Genomic DNA, 10000 nt, shown 5'->3' on the forward strand with positions numbered 1-10000 from the left:
CATCTGCAAAACGTCTTAGAGATGTCTGCTGTCAGACGTCATATAGACATCTAGAAGATGTCTGTGAGATGTATATGATTTAGAATGGATGTGAAGCTGCTCTTTCTAAGATGTTTAGCAGATGTTTTTACAGATCTCCAGATTTTTTGCAGACGTATTACAGACGTTCAGACGTCTCCGAGACATATTGCAGATGAGCAAACTATGCATTGCAGATGTCAAATAGACGTAAGCCAGATGGATTTTGCTATCTGGGAAACTAACCTGAATGTGGCGCAGTTTGCCTCTAAATGCAGATTTAAAGTTGAAAGTACTTGAATCACAACACCACAAGAGAAAGTGTTTTAATGGATCTGATCTCTTAGTGATCTTTAAACAGGACTGGAGGTCTTTCACACAGAGGAGCGCATTTATTGAGTTTATATGTGAAACAACATATAAACATTATGATCACGTGCCGACTCAAGTGTGTATGTGTGTTCAGTATTATGGGCTGTCTGCTTTATTAGTTCAAATGTTTTATCTGTGTAACCTTGTTCTGCATATCTTTCTTCAAAGTCTGGCCATATAATGCGAGTTAGCTGTGATCATAGTTTATTAGAAGTATATCAACACAACTGAAAGTTTTAAACCTTAATATCCAGCGCTTTTGCATTCGTTATCTGCACAAATACTCTTATTTCATTGATTCATTTAAAGTCCGCTGTGTTCCGCTGTTATTTGTATTGAGGCTCCGTATATTTGCAGTAAACAAGCATTTATTTTGGTTTGACAATTTATATTTATTTATATAGCTTACGATGGCTAGATGTATCCGAAAAAACTCTGTTTGTATTAGAACATCACATCTTGTGTTCTGCATTTATCAATAAGTAGCCCAACTAATATAAAGAGAAGGTCCTATTTTAGTGGCATTTAGGAGGTGTGGTATAGACAAAAGACACAAAAACTGTGTGTGGTACCATGATGAAGACGAGCTGTTTGTTGATACATGAAATTATGAGAAGGTGGAAATGCGTCGCTTAGAGACGTCATGACGTATGCCATTAACCCACGTATGTACTGTCACATGTTAAACGGGAACAAGAGGTGCATTCTTAAAAAAACCTTAATCCTAATATTAGTTTAATCATAATAAGGCAAATAATCGATTTCTGACGTCTATGTAAAGGTGGTCACTGTCATCCATCAGTGGCAGGCACTTTCCTGCTGGTCGTCTGTCACAGATGTGCTGTATGTGACAGATGAGCCATGATGAGCAAGCCTTGTTTTCACATCCTGTCCACTAATGTCCTGCTGATCTGATGATGTGTGGTGTGCTCATCCCGCTAATGTTCTCCGCTGTGTTAAGAATGATATACAGGCGGACGAAACGCAGGTGAAGTTGTGTATTTTAGACTGGATGAGCTAACGAAAACTAACCTTCTGCCAGATAAAACCACTTCCTGTCGGCCGTGCTGTTAGGATTCATCCTTTATAAATATGATCTGGTGATGGATATTATTAAGGCTTATTTGTGTTTGTAAGTAAATCATTTGTAACCTGGATGAGCTGTGTGTGTTTGAACTGCCCAATCAGAATCAAGTATTCCATGTATTAAAAGTGGAGTGTCACCTGTACGCTGCAGGTCGCTGCTATAACTCCATCCACAGGAGTCTCAGAGAACGGGTCAAACATCCGGTCAGAGCGTCTCATGAAGTCTGGCTTCAGAAGATACCTGCACACAAAAAACACACAAAACACTTCACATCTTCACATCTATCCTCGTCTCAGTTTAAAAGAAATATATCAAAACTTCTACAAACCCACTTTACACCCAGAAAAAGAAACTGTATTAACAACAAAAATGTGTTTCAAGCTCATAAATGTCATTTTCCTTTGACATGTTCCTGTTAGCTCGAATAAATAATGTGTTGACACGAGTTAAACTCTGTGAAGCTCGCGTGGGCTTTAGTCCTGCAGACATTTATAATGATTTAACTGATTATCACCTCAGTAGCTTTAAGTCTCTTCATTAGAAACAGGAGCGTGATGAAATAAATGTGATATTGTCGCGGGTAGGCCAGTCATCCCACGCGACTCTTTTCCCTCCGGCGGGATTTTTAAGCGCAGGGTTTTAGCGCGCACTCATTTGCGCTAATGTAGATCAAGTGCGCGTGTGTCTTCCCGCGAGCTGCAGTTAATGAAGCGCGATGCGCGCGCACACGCTCACTCACCCACACGCGCCGTTATACTCGAACTTGCCCTGATTCAGCTGCATGCCGAGATCTGAAAGAGAGAAAAACACACGTCATCTCTCACTCGACATTCTCATCTGTTTTAAAACATTAAATTTAATGAATTTTATTTAGTAGATTATGACACGTGACGTTTATAAAAGTAAGCGGACATCAGCTCATCTGAGCGGCTTCTGGCGATAAAACAGTGAGTTTTCCCCCTCAATGACATCACCCGCCCCCTTCTGAGCCCGCGGGAACACGCAGCAATCTGTTCACGAACAGTGTGTGTGTGTGTGTGTGTTTGTGTGTGTCGTGGGTCATACAGTAGATTCTGGCGCGAGGGACTCAATGAAGTCGTGAGAGCACCTTTTCTTGTCATTTGTGCAGCATGTTGTGTGGTTACAAAAACACAAAAAATCTGTCAGTGATGATCTGAACCCACTTCTACTCCTGAAGACCTGCTGCCCTCTAAATCACGTGACTGTGACCCTGAAGATCGAGCTGTTTATTTGACTTTATAAAAAATCATCATGTATGTGAGCTCTACAACAAACTACACACGCATTTCATGTGTTCATGCTTTCACTGTGTGGTGACAGTGTGTTGTGGCTGTCAGGGTTAGGCCGGGTGGGGGGGGGGTGGGTGAGGGGAGTAGTGGCTCTCAGGGTCTGTGTGGGGCGGGGATGAGACGGTCGGGGGGGGGGAGGTCGAGATGGTCAGGGGGGGAGGTCAAGGTGGTCGGGGGGGCGGGAATCGAGATGGTCGGGGGCGGGTGGGTGAGGAGAGTAGTGGCTCTCAGGGTCTGTGCGGGGCTGGGATGAGACGGTCGGGGGGGGAGGTCCAAGGATGGTCAGGGGGGGAGGTCGAGATGGTCGGGGGGACGGGAGTTGAGATGGTCGGGGGGGCGGGGGTCAAGATGGTCGGGGGACGGGGGGCGAGATTGGTCAGGGGGGGCGGTCGAGGCTGTCAGAGCCCGGAGCTGAAGCTGTACCTGGAGTCTGGAAGTTGAGAGAAACCATCTGGCAGCCGGCATTCCAGAAGATCTGAGGCATGTAATTGCTGGAGTCCACACGGCCTCCTTTGGGGTAAATCCGGGCTCATCTGTCGCTTGTTGTAGCTTCATGTATGTGGTTGAGGGATCACACGGACAGTGCTGTATTTATTTTTTATTCAGAAACCGCAGGAGAGGAGCCGGAATGATCAAATCTGAAGTATCTCATTTTATTATCACAATATTATCATTCAAATGAATGAAGGGAATTCTTTCTCTTTTGTGCACATTTGAGCTGTCACACAATCTCCTCACACACTCCACTGTTGTGTTTCACAGAAGAACTTTATCTGTCCTCTCACCTAAATTCTGTCGTTTGATTCTTTAGCTCACATTGTTTAATAAGGTTTCTATTTCAGGTTCAGATTTAATTTCTTTCCTCATCAATGATGTAATACCAGGAAGTGATGGTGATGTATCAAGCGCTTCAGGTCCCTCAGTGTTTGTGAAACAGCGTCAAACCTACAAACTTCTGTTGATTCTTTGCACATATTATAAAATGCGCTTAAACCGCCATCTACTGGTCATTTAAAATATCCTACAGCTGCGGTAGACGATTTCTGTCATTTCAGTTTAAGTTGTAAATATGACAGGTGCTGAATATAAACTCACATGACTGAAGTCCAACCACAAACTTCACATGAATGTTCACATGTTACTTCAAACATCACGACACGTGTGAAAGGATACTTCACAAACTCGATGGCGTTCGTCTTCAGATAGCCCAAACCAACAGACTCGTTGAACGAGGACATGTTGTGATGAATGTTTCTCTCTGAACACAAAACAAACTTAACACATCAAACATTTTACATTCTGCAGTATATACACTGATCTCACACACACGCAAGTTACATATTGGACTATAAATTCTGTTCTCTCAGTTTAATGTTTGATTTAGATTTTTCCACCTTTTAGAATAACAGTAAACTCATCAACACACGTGTAACTTTTGTGACGAAATCATCTAAAATAAATCCAACCGAAGTTGCCATTTAAAAACTATAATTGTTGTTTTCTGATGAAAGAAATCGATGTGTTGCATGTATATGAGATGATTGTAAACATTTAACCATACAGCAGATGTTAAGGTCAGGAGAAACATTTCCTAACTTTAGACGTGTTCTGTGTATTTTTAATATCTATTAAATTTACTCTCTGAATGAAAGAAATGCTAACACTTAACACTAAACTACAGGAGGTGAAAAATGAATGCAGTGAGTGGACATCACCAGTGTTTGATGCTCTGTGATTGCATAAGAGAATAAATGAAGGATGTCACACACATCACTAGTTTAAACTGCAGACTGTTTGTGGAAGTTAAGAAACGGGAAGCAACTTCAGAAATGATGTGAAATGTGCAGTCGTACAGTCGGTGTGTGATGAGAAGATGTAGCTCATCCAATCAGAAAGCGTAATGTTTCCAACTGACCCTCTGCAACCTCAAATCCCTGAAACTTGACGGGCTGGCGTAGTTCACCATGGCCGACAGATACGGGTGGATGTTAGTTGTAGCTCCTTCATACTTATATGAGGCGATCAGTTGCTGCTCTGGCATCTGCATCTTCTGCCGATTCTCCTCCCCTGAGACAAACACAAGACTGAGCGACTGATCTGCGCCCATGTCAATAAAACATCAGCTGATGATCTGACCTTCTTTTTGATATCTAGATCAGACACTTCAGACACATCCGTCACATCTGTAACTTCTGACATTTCTGTAATCGTCTTCAAGACAACTAAATGAAGGACATGAAGTCAAGAGCAGAAACTCCAGCGCATCCGATGGCTTCCTGCCACTCACTGACTCACCTTCTTCTTGAGACTGTCGTGAGTCTTCTGCTCACTGGGATCTTCTGACATGGACAGATTGTTGCTGGTCTTCATCTCAGAGTTGAACTCTTATTATCTCAGCGCTGCAGACACACCGACGAACACATGTTCAGCTCTTCATCACATCACTGTCATAAATGTTTACGGTGCTGTCCTACACATGCGTATACACGTGTGAGCTCTCATCCTCCGCAGGAATGGGATTCAGATAGTTTGGTTTTCTTTATATTACACCCGACGCTAAAGTCACGTCACATGCTTCAGTTTGATAATGAAAGCTCATTGGTCAGGAACGCCGGATCCAATGCTAACATTATAATTGTGTTGTTTATGTGGAAAGAGGATTTTTGGAGTCAAAACCATGTTCTAATCTGTCGATCACTGTGGAGCGTCAACAGGTCTAGTTACACAATGAAATAACAGAGAGATCAGCTAGTTGTACCGCTCTCAGGTCTTCATCGTTGTACAACTTCTCAGCCTGTATGCTCATCTCACCAGCTTCCATGTGCTTCTTGAAGGACTCCAGCTGCTCTGTGAACACACAACACACAAATCATTGTCTACACTCAAACTCCAACCCGAGGAAACGTCAAACCAACAGTCAGTGATCCACCACTTTGCTCGACTTCAGGTTTTAAGCGCGTGTTTTTTTGATGAGGATTTTGTGCTTGAGGTCATTCGGGGACGGTAACGGCTGTCCAGCATCTAACTGAAAACAAACACAGAAGCACAGCGTCATGAACCGACAGACACAGACTGACAGAATCACAATATGTGCTCACAGAAGCCTACATTGGCTCTGTGTGTTTGTGAGGAAGTAAAAGCGGCTCTCGGCTGGATCAGTGTGACAGAAGAGATCACGTACTGGAAAACCCTCCAGCGGCTGCCTTGAGTAAACAGATCACCAAAGGTCTCCTCGCAATACTTTGGACATCTTATACTGCTGCGTTTTACTGAAACACACAAACACACATCAAGAACACATAATTTCCTCTGGTCAGTCTACATGCTTTCAATGGCTTTACCTGCAGTGGTTCTCAAAGGAGAGAATGACGGGATATACAGAGGTCACAAACGCTTGTCTCTTTAATGGCTTGATTACATCCTGTTAAAAATGAAAAGAAATAGCATCACTGATCGCTGAACACCTTGTAAACATCACAGTTATGATCACATGAAAACAAAGAAGGTATCTGTACATCATCTAACCCAACACTTAAACCCTAAACATATATAATTGTTCTTGACGGACATGAAGAGAGAAAAATGATGAAGAGTCCTCTGACTGAAGTCAATCTAACTTCTGTTGTAAAACACACATTTAACACCTTTTGCAACGAAACATTTAAATATTAAAATGTCTGATTGGTACACTATAGTGAGTGATGAAGTCCTTTAAACCTCATTCATTCCCACCTTAAACAGAATATCAGTGCACATGGCCTTTCCGTGAGTTATGATTGGCTCCTGATCTTCACCTTTACCATCCCAGCAGTCCAACTCAATGCACCTGAAATACACACACATGCACGCACGCACACACACGCACACACAAACGCACACACACAAACACACACACACGCACACACACACACACACGCACACACGCACACACATACACACACAACACGCACACACATACACACACACATACACACACACACACACACAAACGCACACACACACAAACACGCGCACACACACACACACAAACACGCACGCACACACACACACACACAGGCACACACACACACACACGCACACACATACACACACACACAAACACGCACACACAAAACACACACACATACACACACACACACGCACACACACACACAAACACGCACACACATACACACACACGCACGCACACACACACCACACACACGCACACACATACACACACCCACCCGCATGCAAACACACACACTTCAGCTGTGAATCCTAACCACACAAGAGTGTCTTTGTTAATGTTTGTGTGTCAGATAAACCCACACCTGCAGCCGGACAGCAACACCTGTCGGTACATCTCAACAGAAGATTTGCCGCCAAACTGTCGTCCGTTTAGATAAGTGTTGTGTGAAGAACTGATGAGATAATGAGCCACAGGATGATCCATCTCCTGACACATATCCAACCGGTCCAGAAACACGGGCGCATTCTCATCTGACATCAGGTACCGACAGAACCCGTCACTAGACATGAGACCTGAAATAAAACAGAGAAAACACTTGACTTCTGCTGGCGATGGAGGAACTGAACTCACTGACAGCTCTTCACAAACAACTGCACTACTGATAAATAAACACATGACGTCCTGAATATGGCTTGTGTTACTGTACCACGTACATGATCATTGTGTGTGTGTAGTCTCTTCCATTATAAAACTGCTTTGTGTGACTGTATTTAAGTGCTTGAATGTGGTGAAATGTCTTCTGCGTTAGGGTCAGAAAATGATGGATCAGATTTGGACGTGATGTGACGTTTATTCAGAACATCCACAGAGAAGAATCATTCAGTGACACTCTTCTGTCCACAAACTCTAGATGTGATTTGGATTGGTATTGTTTTAAATCTGGAGTAAATCACACTTTAGTATCTTTTTATCCCGCAGAAGGGGACGGAGGTCGAGTGTAGTTACAGCGAGTGAACACTAGAGAGCAGCAGATGATCATTCAAACCTTTCTTCTTTAAGTCTCCGTCTCTCTCGTACTTCTCGATGATCTGCATCACTCGCTTGGGGTCGTAGAATGGAAAGAGGATCTCATTGAGTCGAGGGTCTCGCTGGTTCTACAGAGGACATCAAACATCATTCATCAGATCAAAGCGGTCGTACACAAGATCATAAAGCACACAATGAGTGACAGAGACTTATCAAGCCTTAAACACATGAGAAACAACAAGCTTTTTTCATTCGGTCAGTGACTGTGGCTGACGAGCTTTATGTGCATTACAGCAGACAAACAAACAAACAAACAAACAAATAGTAGGTATCAAAAGACCAGTGACAGAAGGTGTGCATGAAAAGTGTAAAACCACAACAACAAACAGTGAGACAGACAGACAGACAGCTGGCACTGTAGTCATGGTTACGTCACGGAGGACAGTGATTGGCCGACAACAGGATGAAAGTAGGCATGCACACGAGGGAAGAGTTAATGATGATAAAAAGCTTACTTCATTTAGAAAGCTGACTAACTGCTCTACGGTTAAATTATCACTTTTGTCCACATTGCTGCAAGAGATTCATCAGAAATCAAAGACAGAGAGAGAATTAGACATCACAAAGCATTTCTCATCACAAAGGGTTAGTTGTATAACATTACAGGTGAAGGTTAGATCTCTTTACACTACAGTGTGTAGTTAGTAGTGTGACGCAGCGAGTGCTGGTGTCTACAGAGATCACTTCATGAGAGAACACGCAGCGCTGCGTTCATTCATTTGTTGCGGTTCAGCGGACGTACATCTTCTTGAAAAGCTCCTCTATGTCTGTGCGAGGGCAAATTTTCTGAGTGAGGGCGTAGAAGACATCAAACGTGAAGACCGAATGTTCAATTTCATCGTTCTGAAAAGCAAAAAGATGTTCAGCGGGTTCGAGGATGAAGAAGCTGAAAACACAAAGAATACCAGAACGAGAAGGAAAACACAAGTCTCAGACGACACCTTTCCACTGGGCAGGCCGAGCTCCTTCAGAGCCTGAAATATTCCTTTCTCCGTTTTACCCGAGCCGAACGTCCTAGTGATTCTGTGAAACAGGACACAGAATTAATTTCAGACTTAAGAGAGCTGACGCAGAGTGACCACAGTACATCATCACTTACCCTCGCACCGGGATTTGTCCGTTCACGTTTGTGAGGAAGGACAGTTTCATCCAACTAAACGTGAAGAAACACAAGAGACGATGTGTGCTGCTTCTTGTGCATTGATAAATTAAAACATCTATAACAGTTCTTTCCTGCTCGAGAAGCTGATACTGATTTATCATCATTACTGTTACACAAAGTAACAAACACAAAGGCATTGTGTGTCAGATTGACTTACTGTTTCTTCAGACAGGTCATCGGACAAACATTATTGGCCTTGAAGTTGTGAATCACCGATTTCAACCCTTCCATCCATTTCTGCAAACGAGTGAAACAAACACAACATGACTGAGACTGAGACATGACTGAGAGTCCTCTGAAGAACCTGCGTCCTGAACCCCCACCATTAAAATACACCTGATGAAACACAAGATCTTGTAGAAAAAGCATACTTATTATTTCTGCACACAACAACACAACATATGAACTAGAGGTCTGCAACAGACGGGGCCTGAAAATCTTGCGGGTCGGGTTTGTAACAAAAATATATAGGCTATATGCAAACAAGTTGTGCCATGCAAACAAGGCGTGCTGTGGCGTGTGCTTGCATGTTTGCTGTGTTGTGACCACAAAAACACACAATTTTACCATAACCTGTTCTGCGCAAGTGCTCCCACTCTTACCCCTGGTGTCACAACACAGCAGGTGATGGTAATAAAGCAAAATATTAGCGATGGAAAACATATTACAGTTTCATATGATGCAGGGAAAGCTGAATTCTGATCTTGTGACTAATGTCACGACCGGCCTGTAGTTCCTCAGCATCCCTGTACGTAAGGTCAGAGGAACTTCAGTGCACCTGAGCTGACCTTTGATCAGAGGAGGACGGCGCTTAAACCATCAGTTCCAGAGGGATCAAATATGATTTTTGACTTTTCCACCTGTTCACCCACGGCAGAGCTTCATTATTGCTAAGTCTGGGCTATTCCTTATGTAGGGGCCGCCGTGCCTTGATGAAACTGTGCTTGCTTACATGTAGCTATTTGTAGATATTTGTTTAATTATCATCACAAGCAATCATAAAATGCAGCACA

At 43.1% G+C, this 10000-nt stretch overlaps 1 protein-coding gene across 1 annotated transcript in view; it reads right to left on the reverse strand.

Moving 5' to 3' along the window:
* Positions 1-10000, reverse strand: part of LOC130433993 (1-phosphatidylinositol 4,5-bisphosphate phosphodiesterase beta-4-like) — a 40081-nt gene that overhangs the window by 9758 nt on the left and 20323 nt on the right. The window contains 19 exon segments of the mRNA XM_056763802.1: positions 1615-1717; positions 2217-2268; positions 3211-3313; positions 3315-3336; positions 3961-4045; positions 4703-4741; positions 4744-4854; positions 5079-5151; positions 5546-5634; positions 5965-6056; positions 6129-6208; positions 6520-6613; positions 7101-7311; positions 7785-7893; positions 8281-8338; positions 8568-8668; positions 8767-8848; positions 8925-8978; positions 9145-9224. Coding sequence (XP_056619780.1) covers positions 1615-1717; positions 2217-2268; positions 3211-3313; positions 3315-3336; positions 3961-4045; positions 4703-4741; positions 4744-4854; positions 5079-5151; positions 5546-5634; positions 5965-6056; positions 6129-6208; positions 6520-6613; positions 7101-7311; positions 7785-7893; positions 8281-8338; positions 8568-8668; positions 8767-8848; positions 8925-8978; positions 9145-9224 — 1638 coding nt within the window.

Source organism: Triplophysa dalaica, chromosome 13 (genome assembly GCF_015846415.1).
Source record: "Triplophysa dalaica isolate WHDGS20190420 chromosome 13, ASM1584641v1, whole genome shotgun sequence".
In the NCBI taxonomy this organism is placed as follows: domain Eukaryota; kingdom Metazoa; phylum Chordata; class Actinopteri; order Cypriniformes; family Nemacheilidae; genus Triplophysa; species Triplophysa dalaica.